We start from the raw sequence: 17650 nt of genomic DNA, 5'->3' as shown, positions 1-17650 counted from the left end.
AGCAAGGGTCATAATTTAGATGGGTGACCAATTTTTTGCAGATTTGTTGTTCTTTAGCCTGTATGTACGGAACCCTGAGTGTCGCGAGTCCGACTCGCGCTGGACTGGTTTTTATTAATATGTATTAACATCGTATTCAATTGCCAATGATAAAGTATGTGTATACAAAATACCTATATCGATAAAGTATGTGAATACAAAATATATATCGATAAAGTTTGTGTATACAAATTTACTATGTCTCATCTCTAGGACATTTGGTGACCTTGAATTAGCCAATGAGAATGCAGCGCCCCGCTTCACCATACCTCAAGTTGTTGACAGATTCAACTTCGTGCATAAAAGCTAACATTAGGCGTCTAGTGGTTGTGTGGTCGATGGTTAGGATACATATTAAAATTCTTAATTTAATATTTAAGTTAGTTTTCACTAAAATCAAGCTGTCCAATAAAAGGCTTAGTTTACTTGTGTGTACTGTTTAGCTATCGGTTTAAATGTGTTGATTTTGGCGACAGCGGTTTTCATATGAATTATGACATTATAGCACTTCTATGTGTCTTGTTATTTAGATTTCTATGGCTACTACATATTATGTATTCTGTGCTATAGTTGAAACGTTGAGTACCTCTGATGGGCCCGAGCGCGGCGTCGCGGCAGAGCGCGGTGAGGTCGCTGCCCGAGTAGCCGTCGGTGCTTGCGGCGAGGCGGGCCAGCTCGCCGTCGCTGAGCTGCGCCGCCGCCGCGCCGCGCGCCAGCACGCGCCGCACCAGCGCGCCGCGCGTCGCCGCGTCCGGCAGCGACACGTACACGCGCTTCGGGAACCGTCTGACACACGAATAAGGAAATAATATTAAACACTTTTTTGCGATTTATTCATTACAAGCTAGCTTAATTCTCATGATCCTTGACCTAAGGTTGCCTAGAAGAGATCGCTATATTAGCGATAAGGCCGCCTTTTAGTACGTTTTTCTATTGTCTGTTTTTTGTTTCTGGTGCAAATAAAGTATTTATTCATTCATTCATTCTAGCTTCACCTGCTTTTCATAGGAAAACCCGCATAGTTCCCGTTTCCGTGGAATTTCCGGGATAAAACCTATCCTATTTGTTAAACCAAGTTACCATCTATATGTGTACTAAATTTCATTGTAATCAGTTCAGTAGCGTGAAAGAGTAACAAACATACACATACACAACCATCCTCACAAACTTTCGCATTTATAATATCCTACTCCAGATACCAGTGAGATCACGGGGAGACAGAGATATTATATTATGTAACGTTCTCGTAAAATCAAAAGCAAGAAAATATCAACGATGTGTCAAAAGTGAAAAGCGTATGCTAAAGTCACTTTTTCTTCAAATAAAAGCCTCACCTTAGATATAAGGCAAAATAAATAGATATTTTCATTGTGTTGTTATAAAAACTAGCGAATATGTACGTAACTTATATGTACTCATTCATAGAACTTATGTTCACATTGCTGGACCCTGTACCATGGACCTTCTTTTCAGATTATTAGATTATCAAATAGCTTTGTATTCACTTCACTAGCAACAAAGTTTAAAAAAAGACGGGTTGCACTCCGGGAGTGCCGGCAGAAGTGAAAACTTGATTATTAACGTTCAGCATGTTTGATATTTTGGAATGGTATCCGTCTTACGCATGGAATATAAGGGCTAAAAAAAAACATCCGTCTTACGCTTTTTCGATCAGGCCACGTGTCCTGACGCGAGTTTAAGATTTTATACCCAACGCCGCTAAAGAAGTTTTCAGTTCAAAAATCTTCGATATTTTTTTACTACCTACCGTACAAAAACCAATATTTTTTATAACAGAAAAAAATACTCTTTCACTACCACTCCCATCTCCCTGTCCCTACACTTAAAAATTTCCATCATACCTAAGAGCCGCTTCATCAAGCTCCTGCGGTCTATTAGTAGCGGCCATCACAATAAGCCTGTCGGCCCCCGCCGCGGGCAGACCGTCGAACTCCACCAGGAATTCTGTCTTCAACCGCCGAGACGCTTCATGTTCTCCAGTAGACCGCTCACAGAGTAACGAGTCCACCTCGTCCACGAATATTATTGATGGCTACGAGAAAAATAAAAAATAAATAAATAAATATTATAGGACATTATTACACAAATCGACCTAGTTCCACAGTAAGCTCAATTAAGGCTTGTATTGTGGGTACTAGGCGACGATAAATATAATATTTAATAAATACATATACAGGGTGTAATCGTTAAGTGTGCACAGGCGATTTTTCCGTAAGTATTACAGATAACAAAAAACTTTTAACTGATATCGAAAGTACTTAACCTAATGAGTAAAATGGCCGTAATAAATTTTTAAAAATAAATCGAATCAAAATCAAAAAAATTATCTTTAAACCCTCCCATACATTAAGGCGATCCTCACACTGCCCCGCATCACGCTGCATGTTGCATGTCGAAGCACCTACGCGCGTTCCTGCGGGAGTGCAGATCTGCATCATCGTGCGGGTTTTGTGCGCACTCACGCGCGTAGGTGCATTTGTAGATTCACGCACGGCGCGGCGGCTCTCATTAATCATTTATTCGCCGTTCTCTGTGGTGTGAGCATCACGATAGTTTTGATAAAAATGGTTAATAGTGTGGAACTCATTCGGGACGCTGCCATTATACTAACTGTTTGGTTTTTGTTCGGTCAAATTAAAAGAAATCGTGCCTATAGAAGATACTTGGTACATCCTTATTTACAAACAAGATCTTTAAATGGGTCATTTGTTAAAAATTATTCTATCACATACGTCACGCCCATTCAAAATCACGCGCGGCACTGCGGGATTCGGTGTGCCATACCTTGCGTCTCGCCCCGCATCTACGCGCGGGGATGCATGTTTCTCCGCGTGTATGCGCGTGACCCGCATGAACGCGCGTGGTTGCATTTTCAGTGTGTTGGACTGTGCGTGTTTTCTATACAAACGGAGATACTTACAAGTAACGTTAAACACGCAGCCACGCAACATGCAGCATGATGCGGGGCAGTGTGAGGATCGCCTAAGTATGAAATATGAATATCCCATATACATTTAATATGAAAGATTTTAGCTTTCTTTTTCTTTTTTGGTTTTCTGCTTTAATTTCTTCGCAAATTTCCACGCTCTTTTCGGACATTTTCACGCATTTTCCGGATATTTTCCGGGCATTTTCCGGGCATTTTCCCACGCTTTTTTCGGACATTTTCACGCATTTTCCGGATATTTTCCAGGCATTACCCAGGCAAATTCCAGGGATTTTCCAGGCATTTTCCCGCCTTTTCCGGACATTTCCACGCATTTTCTGGATATTTTCCAGACATTTCCCTGGCATTTTCCGGTTATTTTCCCAGGCATTTTCCGGGAATTTCCCGGGCATTTTCCGGGGATTTTCCGAGCATTTCCCTGGGATTTTCCGGATGTTGCCAGACATTTTCCGAACATTTCCCTGGCATTTTCCGGAGATTTTCCAGGCATTTTCCAGACATTTTCCGGACATTTCTCAGGCATTTTCCGGAAATTATCCGGACATTTCCCAGGCATTTTCCGGGGGTTTTCCAGGCATTTCCACGCATTTTCCGGACATTTTCACGCATTTTCCAGACATTTTCACGGGTATTTTCCAGATATTTACCAGACATTTTCCGGACATTTCCCTGACATAGCCTGTAAATGTCTGGATAATGTCTGGAAAATCCCCGGGAAATTCTCGGAGAATCCCCTTAATGCCTGGGAAATTCCCGGAAAATAACCGGAAAATGCAAAATATCAGGAAAATGCGTGAAAATGTCCGGGAGAAGCGTGGGAAATGCCTGGAAAATCCCCGAAAAATGCCTTGTACGGAAAATGTCTGGAAAACATCCGGAAAAACCCCGGGAAATGCTCGGAAAATCCAGAGAATGCCTGGGAAATTCCCGGGAAATGCCTGGGAAAATATCTGGAAAATGCGTGAAAATGTCCGGTAAAACGTGGAAAATGTCACTAAAACACAAGAAAAAGAAAGCTAAAATCTTTCATATTAAATGTATATGGGATATTCATATTTCATACGTAATGTATGGGAGGGTTTAAAGATAATTTTTTTGATATTTCTCTATTTATTTTTAAAAATTTATTACGGCCATTTTACTCATTAGGTTAAGTACTTTCGATATCAGTTTAAAGTTTTTTGTTATCTGTAATACTTACGGAAAAATCACCTGTGCACACTTAACGATTACACCCTGTATAGATAACATCCAGATCCAAGAACAAATAATTGAGTTCATCACACAAATATTTGCCCTGACCGGGGATCGAACCCGGGACCGTCGGCTCAGTAGGCAGTTACTTTACCACTGCGCCAACCGCGTCGTCAAAAATGAATATGAAGAATAAATATAACAAATAGGTGCTTATTTTGATGGTAAAATTTGGCATAAGGATTCATCAGTCTCCTACTTGGATGTACAATTTTAATTGAAAACAAAAACATAGTAGAAATTCATAAATAGGAATGTGAGTAGATAAAAATAAAAATTATGTATTAATTAAAAATACATTAAGTAATAATACTTGGACAAGGCAGTCGTAACTTACTCATTGTCATAGCAAGACACAAAGATTTCACTATCCTAACACGACATATTTACATTATCGTTTACGTAGTAAATATTTACTTATTATTCTCTAGTTATTCAATTCATATTATAATGGCATGACAGTGCAGAAAAATATATTTAACTTATATTATCTCGTAATTAAAACTAAGTGTCTTGTGTAACCAAGTGCCTAACAACACTAAATTATAGGTCTGGACTCTGGAGTCTAGACAGAGGAGACAAGACAACAAATAAACACATTATTTCATAAATAATGATCATTTGTATAATTTTCTGTATACTTAATGAAGGTCAACTAATGGGATCAATTAGATTACCTATCTAAGAGGAAATAATAGTTGTTATAAAGTTGCATTATTATTATTGAAAAAGAAGCTACAAGAGCAAGATTCAATAAATTACAGTGAGAAATATTTCACTGTTAGGGAATTATATACCATATTGCAATCAACATCAATTTCAGTTACATACAAGGCACATTCACATAAAAAACACGCTCACATAATAGGCACTGTCGCAAAAAATACACAGCCAAATAAAAGGCATAGTCACAAAACACAAATATAAAATCTCTCCTAAACCTTACCTGCAACTCTCTCGCTACTTGAAAGAGAGCTCGAACCATCTTCTCTCCGTCACCAACGTACTTGCTGGTGAGAGTCGCGGCCGAAACGGAGAAGAACGTCGCCGAACATTCCGCCGCTACGCATCGAGCTAATAACGTCTTACCTAAAAATTTGGACACATTTTTTCAAGCTCATTATCATACAACAGGTGCTACCCTAAAGTTGCAATCATGGCATTGGAACTTGGATATTAGGGTAGCATCTGTAGTAGGGAAGAATGTGAACAAATGTAATGCTTACAAAAGAGTTTTTCCAGAGATCGGAATTCTACATAATATACTAGTTTATTGAAAAAAAAAGTTGGCTATAGATGAAACTCTAAGACACTACTACAAACGAGTTTCTAACAATATATTAAATTACTATCTTATACCCGGCGCGGCCTAAGATGATCCCTATGACAGTTCGTCTTAGTGATTGCTCGTATGATGGATCGTGTCGATACTTTACTATTTTATAGGCTAAGGCGTGGTTTGCATTCAGCCACGTCGGTAAACATGTTTTTACAAATATTATAAAATGAATTTTTAACGTCTATTATGTAAAATAAACGGTAAGTAAAACGAAAGTTTTCCAAAACATAAAAATGCACCTTATCATTTTCTCGTAATCTTTAACCCGTTTAACACAGTGTATATTATTTTATCATAAAAATGGAATCCCCCATTCAATTTTTCTAAAAAACTTATATTATCATAGGTAAGTAAATTAACGCGAACGGTAATTAATTAATTAATTATGCTGCGATCTTCTGTTCCATTCAATAGAGAATGAACTATAGCTTAAGCATGGAAAAAATGTGAACTCGTTTCCATTATCGAAATTTGTTTATCGATACTTTCCGCACTAGTCGATAAATGCCAACGATGTAAGTTTTGAAGGACGTAAACGTAAAGTCAGATTGATATAATTTCTCGTAAATGTTAAGAATTGTTATAATTCCAACGGAATATCATTGTAATAGCTACGTAAAAATTAATAAATGCCATTTTTAGACGCCTCCAATACGTTTCTAATTTAATGGTGACGCCATTACAAGTTTGTCTCTTGAGAATAACTGTCAGTGTCATAGAGATCATCTTAGGCCGCGCCGGGTATAGTTTGTTTTTACACTTCTAATATGTATGTAAAAGATCGTTCAGCTGAAGTATATTTACCATTTCCTGGAGGTCCAAATAACAATAACCCTTTAGCGGGTGATCGCAGTCCAGTGAATAATTCCGGCCTCAAAGATGGCAATACCACCATCTCTTGCAACGCTTGCTTTGCTGCCTGTGACAAAACGAAAAAACCCGTAGAAAAAAACTTAAATTAGCTACATAACTAAATGATATCTAACATCTAATTTGCTAGAAAATATTCCAAAATATAACAGAAACTGTAACAAAAGAACCATATTAACTTGAAGACTTCTAAGATCATATATACTGCAATTTCGTCGTTGTTCGTCTTCTTTTTGTTAACTAACAATGGTAGAGAAGCTAAATGAATGATTTATTTATTTATTTATCAATCCTTTATTGCACTTAAAGAGAATAAGAAATAAGAAACACAAACACTTAAAGATAGCTTAAACTAAGTACAAATGGCGGTCTTATCGCTTTAGAGCGATTTCTTCCAGACAACCTTTGGTACAGTAGAGGAATAAATATAAAATAAATGGGTAGTGCAATAATATATAGTGAAAGGGGAAGAGTAATACAATATACCATACAACATAATACTTAGGTAGTAATTAATAATAAATATACATATAATATAAATAAATATTATGTTCGGCTAAGACTAAGGAAATAAGCTTTAACCATAGTTTTAAAACTATTTAGGGTTTGAGCATTTTTGATAGAATCTGGCAGGGAATTCCACAGTTTAGTAGCATGCACATTTGCATGCACGCATGCACATGAATGATTCTATCATGTAACGACCATATAATTATCCTATTACATAGATTCTATTGTATTACGTTTGCTACGTCTACTAAACTACATAGTTCTACGTTGTACCTACCTCTTGTCCCGCAATATCGTCCCAGTGGACCTTCGGGCCGCCTTCCACGATCTCGTCCAGTATAAGCTGGACCAGCTTCGGGTCCACACCTCGTATGGAGAGCGAGGACTGCGGGGTTCTACTTCTAGTGGGCGTGCCGCGTTGGGAGCCGCCGCTCACCGCGCGACGGACCGGCGAACCGTTTACTGGGACCTGATACGCGCTCTGGTTATGAACGCATGTTTGTGGGTTAATGGATGATGATGTTAGTGTGTGAACGGGATTATTGCATTATTTGCTGTTCTGTGTGTCTTTTGAGTTAAGAACAGTGTTAGAGCTGGTTTGTTAACAATTTGTTTTATAGATGGTGGACTACATATAGCATTATCTTTTGTTCTTATCATTGAAGAAAGAACAAAGATGTTAGAATAGGTATTTGCAATATTAACAACTTGTCTTTAAGCTATAGTAGACTTCTATTAGTAAATTGTCGAAAGATTTAAGATACAGATCCGATTGCGACTATAGAAAAAGGATTAGATCTATAACAGTGAATAGCAGAAATATATTACTATAGAAGTACATAAATAAGTTTACTAAAAAGAAGAAGGGTCTTTGAAAATAAGACTGAAATAAGTTAATAAAAAAAAACATGGAATGGATTTATGACCAATGATGTAACATGCCAATTGTTATGATACACATAATAATCAGAATAGCTTAATTTTGAAGAAATAATTTTAAATTTAGTTTCAATTGTTAGGAGCATAAAACTTTAAAAATTACATATATTCTAAAACTGGAAATAAACTACAATTATAATGAAATAATCTATCCCATAATTTAAATAAAGCCAACTAACAAATCTATTGTAGACTATGGATTCAGAAATAACAAAAGTTTGCACTTTAAACTATACTCACAGAGAGCTGTCGCTTAACAGCAGGTGGTGTAGATGCTGGCTTAGCTGGATATCGGCTATAACTCCCATTACTGCTGTTGGGCTGTGAAGATGACCGACCCATAGAACGCGGGAGGGTCTGTGACTTCATTAACGGCCCTCCCATACCGCTCTGTGTCCTTCTGCTGGCGGTCGTCAGTTTACGACCGGCCACTAAAATGGTAAAATGGACCTTAATATACAGACAACAAAGTACAATACTGGATTAAGTGATGTGCGTTAAAAGCATGTTTAATATTTGAAATTTCACGATGATACAGCAAGCTAACTATGAACCCGACCGGTGATCTCAATAAAAAGTGAAATTCATTTGATTTGGGAAAGGATTCTTACGCATACACCGCCAACGGCCAAAGTGATATATACTCTAGTGTGTACTTATTAGAGTTTATTTTAATGGAATAAGCTGTTACAGTCGATGTTCGAATCTGTGACAGTTCGATATGTTACTGTCTGATCAACCGGCTCCATTAAGGCGATGAGCAAGGAGTAAATTTCGTCAACAGCGTTCAGACTATGACGGAGCGCGTAGAAAATAACTCTGAGACTAAAATGAAATCGATTAGCAATACTCCATAATAAGAAAGAACGATCGCGTCATGATATTTTCCTTGCAAATTTTAGCTCGTTCCCAAGTCAACCATGTTTGATGAGGTTCAATGGATACACAATGTTAGCCAATAAAATAGATAATACAGGAGTGTGGTGATTACATGATACCAATTTACCAATCTACCTCAACGATCAATTCGATCGAAATTGTCAATGTGCGGTTTGGTTTGGATGATTTCCATTTGTAACAACACAATAACATTGATATAGAATACTGCATTTGATATCAAATGTAAGGCTACCTCCTTACCAGTAATAATTTTTAACTTAAAAGCGAGACACATACTATACTGGATGACTATATATATATACGAAACAAGATTTTGCTTTTTATATTTACAACATACATTAGTATACAAGGATGAGGTTCTATTATAACAACAAAATATTATTATAATGTCTACAGTCTACACATCATTAAGATAATTTAGAATTGATGACGTAGTAATGTTTAGATTTTATGTCCAGATGTCCAAAAAATGTTAAAAAGTTAACGTAGCGTAACATTTTACACCGATTTATTACATTATGCTGTAGGTCTATAATTAAAAATGTCGTATTGTATGGATAATCTTAACTCAGTTTATAGATTTAACAATAGGAATTAAGGGCTATTAAACCACGCGTTTCCTTATAATGAGTGTAAACACGATACAAATGTGGGAAAGCCCTAATTTGTAACTGGAATTATTTGCCGCTAACGTGTAAAGAACGAGAAAAGAAGATCAAACGAGCAAATAAAAGGCATTGATTTTAGTATGAATCCACATGAACATGACTTAGTCAACTTAGTTCCAAATAATTTGGAAAATCCAAAAGTGCACGCCTCATAATTTTTTTTTTAATAAATATTTATTAATTATTATTTTTGTTTATTTAATAACAATTAAACCACATCGAATCAGACCCTGAAAAATGAAAGGGTTCTATTCCTGAGCATACTCAAGCGTAAGAGAAAAAAAAAAGACTCGATTAGTAAAGTATTTCGGTCGCTATCGTGTTAACAAGAAAAAGGATCCGCACATACAGACACACGGACGTCCAAGACAGAACTTTTTTAAACTGTTTTTTAACTAGTTTAAATAACAAAAATGACATCAAAAATATCATGAACGTTAAAAATAGTGTTTTTTCTTAATATGTGTGTGTATTTATTATCTTACAAGTGCAATGTATGATACATAAAGACATTTTAAGTTTGAAAAATCAGATGTTTTGCGCGAAGTGACAGTAGTACCCACCTCAACGCTTCGCTTATGAGGCGTGCAAAAGGGTTATTTACGGAGATCGGTTTATTTTGGAAGGTCAATACACAGATGGTGTTTATTTCACATAGCTACTATTTATATACTATGTAGCTATTCCTATGTAGTTGCAATACCTAGGATTATTGCTGTATTGTGTACCGATCAATTCTTATCAGTGATTCGATTTGGGGATGGCACTTTTGAACTTACAAAATTTTAAACTAATCAATTTACAAAAAGCTTTAAAAGTCGGTTTAATCATAAAATAACAGTCGTATGAATGAATGAGCTTTTGATGGAATCTTTTGTATTTTATTCAGGTGCAAACAATAGAAGAGTATTTTTATGGCAGAGCAAGCAAACCGCATGCTCATGCGGTTCACTCGATGTTAAATAATGGCCGCTATCCGTGATCATCCATACCATAAAAGTGTTGATATTTTTGTCGGCATTTTGATTTTATTCACTTGATTACACATTATACATTTGATTTGATTAAAAGTTCACCACCAACTTGTTTATAATTAAGTTAAGTGCAAACCTTTTGTTGAATTAATGCCACTATGTTTTGAGCTACCAGATTATTTCCTCTCTTCAATGGAGGAGGATACTTCTTGTGGACAGGTGACTAATTTAATTCAGAATAAATGATCGGCAGGTTGGCAAAATGTCATGCCATGTGTGTTTAATACACCTGCAATAGAGCATCTTGCTATATACGCCCTGCACTAAGGCACTGCTCATTATGGCCAATTGTTTTTAAGGTACAAGGATCATGTTTAAGGAATGAAATTATCTTGACCTTTGAAATATAATGTGTTATTTATTGGTAATATTCCTTGAATGGACATGACAGAAAGCTGTCCTTTACATATAAATTAAAAGTTATATACGAGGCATTTGTAAGGGGAAAATTTTCAGAAAGCAACCCAAAAATGGACTTATTTTTCTGCTCAAATAGACCATTTCGGAAGAGGAGTTATTTTGCAACATAAGGATTTCTTTGAAGTTCAATTAGTCTTTATTATAAGTCATAAAAATCAAAGCCAATAATAACACCTACACGTCGTAGGTGTTTTATCTGTGCACAATCATTCGTCACACAAAAACCTGTTTCTTTAGCCGATTACAGAACTGGGGCGTCAATTTGTTGACATACTTATTGCATTTTATCTATTGGAGAATACGATGCAAATGCTGAGACTTATCGTGTTTGTTTTGAAGATTGTGATAGTGGCCCGAATGTTAAAAAACATACATGTGAAAATATTATAATATTTATATGTATTTTTGCAGTTTTTTTGTATTAAAAATTTCTGTATCGATATGCATCGTCTCGGTATTCATTTGTGTATTGATCATAACATGGATGTTTGTTTTTTAAATAACTGCAAGGAAAAAAGTAACAAAATTGAAGATAATTTAGTTTTGTCTATTCCATTTAGATCCTTCCATATTGAAATTAAAATCATTCATAAATTTTTCAGTAGTCAATCCATACAACTTACTCAGATTTTATACTAAATATAAAATTATTGTTTATGAAAACGCTTTTAAAATTTCACCATGAAGTTTATCAGATCGAATTTCCATACAACTCGGCAACAAATTTTAACGTGTACGTAGTAACTTTAAAGGAACAATACACCAGGTTTTTAATCCAAAATAATTGAAAACTTCCATTGTATGGAAAAGCATACGCTGGCGGAAGGATATTCTTTTCAATATAAAGGGACAAAAGAGACCGCTTCAGGCTACTCTTAAGTATGCCAGACGCGGTACTTTAATAAATAATATCTATGTAACACACGTATATTCACGGATGTGTAAAAAAATCAAAATTTAAATAGTTACTTAAGAATTATATAAAAAATAAGAGATAAAAATGGGCTTATGGTATATTTTGAAGAGGCAATTTCACGCAAAATGTTGCGTAAAATTAGTTTTGTCACTATCAAGTATCAATAGATATTTGAATGCAATTCACGGTGCCAGTCACAGTATCATCGGAGATAAAGAAAAATAATTTGGAAAATCCAAAAGTGCACGCCTCATATTTAATAAATATTTATTAATTATTATTTTTGTTTATTTAATAACAATTAAACCACATCGAATCAGACCCTGAAAAATGAAAGGGTTCTATTCCTGAGCATACTCAAGCGTAAGAGAAAAAAAAAGACTCGATTAGTAAAGTATTTCGGTCGCTATCGTGTTAACAAGAAAAAGGATCCGCACATACAGACACACGGACGTCCAAGACAGAACTTTTTTAAACTGTTTTTTAACTAGTTTAAATAACAAAAATGACATCAAAAATATCATGAACGTTAAAAATAGTGTTTTTTCTTAATATGTGTGTGTATGTATTATCTTACAAGTGCAATGTATGATACATAAAGACATTTTAAGTTTGAAAAATCAGATGTTTTGCGCGAAGTGACAGTAGTACCCACCTCAACGCTTCGCTTATGAGGCGTGCAATAGTGTAATTGAAAAAGCATAAATGGCATACTTATTTGATACCGTAATGAGTACCGCAGTTTGTCGCACAATTCTCATCGCTGGATAAATATGAAAAAAAAAAAATTGTAAACAAGACATTAAAGAACTTCACGTTGAAGTTTACAAAGGGGAGAAATATCAAAACGAGGCTTTCACAGCGGCTGTAAGTGTACTCTATCCGAACGAGGCCGCGGGAACAAATCTCGACACCGGGCTTTTTGAGATGCCTTTTTGCGAAGTTATTGGACGGCTTATGTAACGTTGAAAGCTAGGTACGCTAACTTTTGTATGTGTTTCTGAATATGTTGTTATGAACTTATGAGTAGTACTTACGTATGTTAAGTATAGGTACTTATTCAATATATTAACGATTGCTTTAATGTTTAGAGACATAGATGAAGAAATGGAGTTATAATTTAGGTATAGCGCGACAAACTTATCTACAGCTAATATGGTTTTCATTTTAGTACATTTTTAGTTTTTACTGTGTGAAAATTGATAATATAGACAATACACTTAAATCTGCTGACGTTTTAAAATATTATACATAGTACGGGATAAATTAATATATGAATCGCAGTTCAAAGTCACAGACGGTCGTAAAATTTACGAACCGAGACGAATTTTATAGATATATTTTTTTCAATAGTAATTACTACTAATTTTATGTTTTCGTTAAATAAAAAATCTCAGTAAGTATGAATTTATATTTAAAATTTTATAATAAATTTGCCTCATGATAATATAAATAAATAATACTTAAATCCAAGTACAAAGGTTTATTTTCTTTACTTGGCATAAAGATAAACGGCCAGAAATCCTTCAAGACAAGGATATTTTAATCACGTTTTCTTTAATTATTACAAAGTTGACAAAAACAAGCTAAGAATACATACCTAATAGTAATAAGTAATAACGTTTTTCTTAAGATTTCAATAAATGACTTATTATTTTATAAAGTAAAATATATTTATTAAGATGATTAGGTACCTACTCAATTTTACATTCGCTTTTATTTTAAGATTTCGAAAATCATCTGCAATAGGGCACATAATTTGGTGAGTTACCTACCTACCTAATAGTACCTACATATTTTTAAGCTCAAAGCGAAATAGTCTGAGCTTGAGGACAAATAATAACAACTGATTACTTTACAAGAGGACATGAAGTCAATCTTCACATAATCATATCTTGAAATTGAATGAAATTAGAGATATTAGAAAGCCATATTGCGGTAAACAAATTGATTTCATCATTGCATCAAGTAATACTGTCAATATAGAAGTGATTATGAGTTCAACCAACATCTGCCTACAGCGTAACAACAGTACAGAATTGAAATTTGCATATGACGAAATATGACCAGGTTTAGGTCAAGGTGATAATACCATATTCGCGTTAATATCAAGATATGTATTACTTTTGACTTTTAATAAACGCAGTTCTTTGAACTATAAATCAGCTTACGCTGGTGAAATATTCTTACGAAGGCTAAGATTTTTTGTCAGACTTTTGTATGAATATTTAAGGATAGCAAAAGCACAACATTTCAGACTTAAAAATGAAAACGAATGATGAAAAATTAATTAAATTTACATAAAGTATAGACACCCTATTGAGTGATAAGGTCCCCTATTAAATTTTACTCTTTTACAATTTCTATGTGTTAAATAAATATTTCTATAGTCAAATAAATATGTCTGGACTTTTTTGTATAAATTAAACATACTTTAAGAGACAGTCATAAATTATTGCTCTTTGTTTTAATTAAAACACAACTCCTTTCTCATTTCGCTAGCGTCTAATAAATGCAAGCTAGTTGCAATTAAAATATAAAACAAGTTAGGTTCCGACTTAAAAGTCTGTGAGAAAAAATTTCGAATCGACGCTTGTGTAAAAGTTGAATTGGAAAAAGTAATAAATCTATATATAGATAACGATTTCTAGGAACATAGTAAAAGTTTTGTATATTATTAAAAATGTATTATATAAATGCCTAAAGAGTAGATATTGATGATCGTTTATACTATATTTAAACTGATTTTAATTTATCTTATTTAAAAACAAAGAAAAGTAATTCAAAGTAGAGAATTAGTATTCGTAGTAATAATAAATTTTTCATTTGTTTAAAGGCGGTGACCTTTATGTTATTCAGTTAGACTGACTTTTCTATTCCAAAGTTTATTGAACCTGTCTGTATTGTAATATTTTTTCACAAATATAAAATGAAACCTAATTTAAATATTAAATTTTGTCCTCATGTCATTTAGCTTTAATACTATCCAAAATAGAAAGCACAAATCAATCTAGACATGTTTTAAGTGTGCTTAATTGCCAAAACCTAATAAAAAAAAAGTACCTACCTACTAGAAAAAGTATAAACAGATTTTTTTTAAATAAAGATACCGTACCTACCAGTAGGTATATAAATGTAGTATTTAATTCCCACAATATTTTATCCAATTCCATTCCATCATTTTCTAGAAAAATATCATAATACGAGAGAAAAAAAGACATAACAATATAACAGTAAAACAGCATGATACAAACAAAAGAACGCATTAAATTAAAACTTCTGAGTCTCGTTTTCATTAAAGCGTTTTTAAACGTAAACAATGAGATAAAGCTCGACTTATCCTAGCTTGTAGCTACTTAGCAAATTGCTGACATCGAAGGTCGTCGCACTAGAACAATAGACGAACAGCATATGAGCAAATGTATAAGGAAAAAACATTTATTTTTCTAATGTATCAATTGAAAGAAAGACAAATAAAACTGAAGAATGAAGATGAAATATGAAGGAGTAGAGAATTGGCTATTTGTCGCTTGATATCTCAATGTTGAAACAACTTGGAAGAGGCTGTATGAAGCCTTAAAGCCTAAAAAATAAATACGGTATACTTTTTGCGTAACGAAAGCTTTTTACATTGGCACGATGTGACCCACTTCTGGGACATTGAAAGTAACAAGGTAGTGAGCTCTCTTTAAAGTGCAAAATAGCCCAAATTATATTTTTTTACTTGTATTACTATGACTTGAACTTTTACGGATCGGTTTTGGTCGCGCGAAACTTAACAAAGAAAGCCTCTTAGGAAGATACAAAGACTAATTTTTGGAATGCTTTAGTTCCTCCGAGTATTTGACTACCGTTGTCATGTTGCAATGTTTTTTGGATGGAAAAAGCTACACTTACTTTTATTATTGCTGTAAAGGCTAAATAGTAAATCATACTGTACAATATATAATTGTATAGTTACTACGAAGCTTTCAGTGCAGGGAAATAAATATCTTTATACTTTACTTTTTCTATAAAACTGCACACCAAAAAACATAACTCATGCTTTTAAAATCTAGACCGTTAACAGAATCCTTTTAAAACGTCGCACTCATTGCACTCGTCCTTGGTGTTCACTGTATCTGGTGTAAAATCGATAAAACTATATATTTGGCGATGTCTGGGAGCAGCTGACCTCAAACAAGAATACCTATTCGATCAATTTAATTTGCATTTCGTGTTAGACGTTAAATATTCCACTTCATCAATTCAAGCATATTACGTAACGTTTCAGAGAATTAGAATTTTCATGAAGCTTTTGATGAATTTAACCGAAACTGGGTTAATATTTTAAGATGTTTCAGAATCTCTACAGATAAATCGTTCGTTTCTAATGTGAAAATAACAGTTTCTATACAATTGATGTGGAATGGAACTACCAATGCATATAACAGTTATTAATATCTGCATTTCTATTTTATATCGTAGATAAGCTTTACTCCTCTACAAAAGGTATTGTCTGATTTTGACAAATATTTATTTGGCATATAATTGTTGGCTACCCTTAAATAAATAATTAAGGTTGCCCGTAAAACGTTGGCGAAATTGTTGTTACCGCCAACATCAAATAGTCCGTTTTCTTATGGGAAAAGGTATACATTTTTGAGTAAAGCAATGCCATTTGGTACGAATGTTGTACTCGTCCACCTAAGCCCAAATCGCCTGGTAGCCAGTGTCTACTCCCCGGCAGAAGGGAGGGAGGGGGGGTTATAGAACAGAGCGCCCGGCGCTCGGAAAAAAAATTCTGGCGGATTCATTTGGCCCTTTGAGTCGAGTTTGGTGTCGTTATCAGGTAACTAGATGATGCCCAATTCATTCCCCATACCAGTTTTTTAGGGTTCCGTAGCAAAATATGTCACAATCTTTAAAATAATAAACTTTTGGCAGTGGCAAAATCCAAACAAACCAGTATATTTTTATATTTTTGTATGAAACTTGGTTTATAAAAAAATACTGTCTGAAAGGCCATTTCATGCAGATTATAAAAACATTAACATGTAACATATATCTTACCATTTTCAATGTGAAATAAATTATAGAAAGTACAGGAACGTTCGTCAGCGCAGCGTAGGGGACGGCTAATAGACCCGAAAAATAAGCAATAACATAAAACAAAAACCAGTCAAGTGCGAGTCTGACTCGCATATCGAGTGTTTCGTACTTATTTGTCCTATACCATGTTATCTTGTCTGGTAGGACCTGGTTAACTGACCCACACACACTTTCGTCTTTATAATATTAGTGTGATTTTTAATCATCTTTAAATTATAAATGAAGTCAGGTAACATTGTTAAAAATAAAGATATACAATAATAGAACGTTTTTGTATTAATAATAATGACAACCACCACCACAATTACATAATTCGGTACATTTGAGCTGGCGTATAAAACACTTCAATCTGGAATTGCAAGATTTCACGCACCGATATCTTATCAATTCAAAGCTTCTCTTTTCTTTTTATTTCAGATGGGCAAGGAATATTTTGATTTTTTTAGGTCCCTAAATACATATATACAGCCTGTAAAACTGCCCTTAAGGTGTGTTGTTTAAGGGCAGCTTCTGTGGGAGGCAAATTTTCGATTTGCCTGTCCGTTTTTGTTAAAAATTTGTTTGCGACCCTCATTTACTGTCACAGCGGGGTACAATGTGAAAAACAAACATGTACTTATAATAATTATAAAAAAAATATAAGTTCTGGATAAGAGTATCCTTAAAATACCGTGACCGTCCTTACCTATCATGCATTGTAAT

General features: G+C 34.5%; 1 protein-coding gene across 4 annotated transcripts in view; it reads right to left on the bottom strand.

Moving 5' to 3' along the window:
• The window catches only part of spas (spastin), a 39323-nt gene that overhangs the window by 7332 nt on the left and 14341 nt on the right, over positions 1-17650 (bottom strand). For 3 of the 4 annotated variants that reach the window (XR_016457732.1, XM_090112411.1, XM_090112413.1), the window contains 6 exons: positions 8160-8350; positions 7258-7461; positions 6405-6519; positions 5208-5350; positions 1902-2092; positions 626-825 (listed from right to left, as the gene is read on the bottom strand). Coding sequence is in view for 3 of the 4 variants with exons in the window: in XM_090112411.1 (XP_089968537.1) it covers positions 626-825; positions 1902-2092; positions 5208-5350; positions 6405-6519; positions 7258-7461; positions 8160-8350 (1044 nt within the window). In the remaining variant the exon portion in view is untranslated. The remainder of the gene's footprint in view (positions 1-625; positions 826-1901; positions 2093-5207; positions 5351-6404; positions 6520-7257; positions 7462-8159; positions 8351-17650) is intronic. The other variant, XM_090112412.1, reaches the window with a different exon arrangement.

Source organism: Colias eurytheme, chromosome 18, assembly GCF_061535395.1.
Source record: "Colias eurytheme isolate Ceu_HAF_F1 chromosome 18, ilColEury1 Martin Lab GWU primary, whole genome shotgun sequence".
In the NCBI taxonomy this organism is placed as follows: domain Eukaryota; kingdom Metazoa; phylum Arthropoda; class Insecta; order Lepidoptera; family Pieridae; genus Colias; species Colias eurytheme.
The sequence above is the reverse complement of the archived record's forward strand: the minus strand, read 5'-3'. Positions and strand labels throughout refer to the sequence as shown.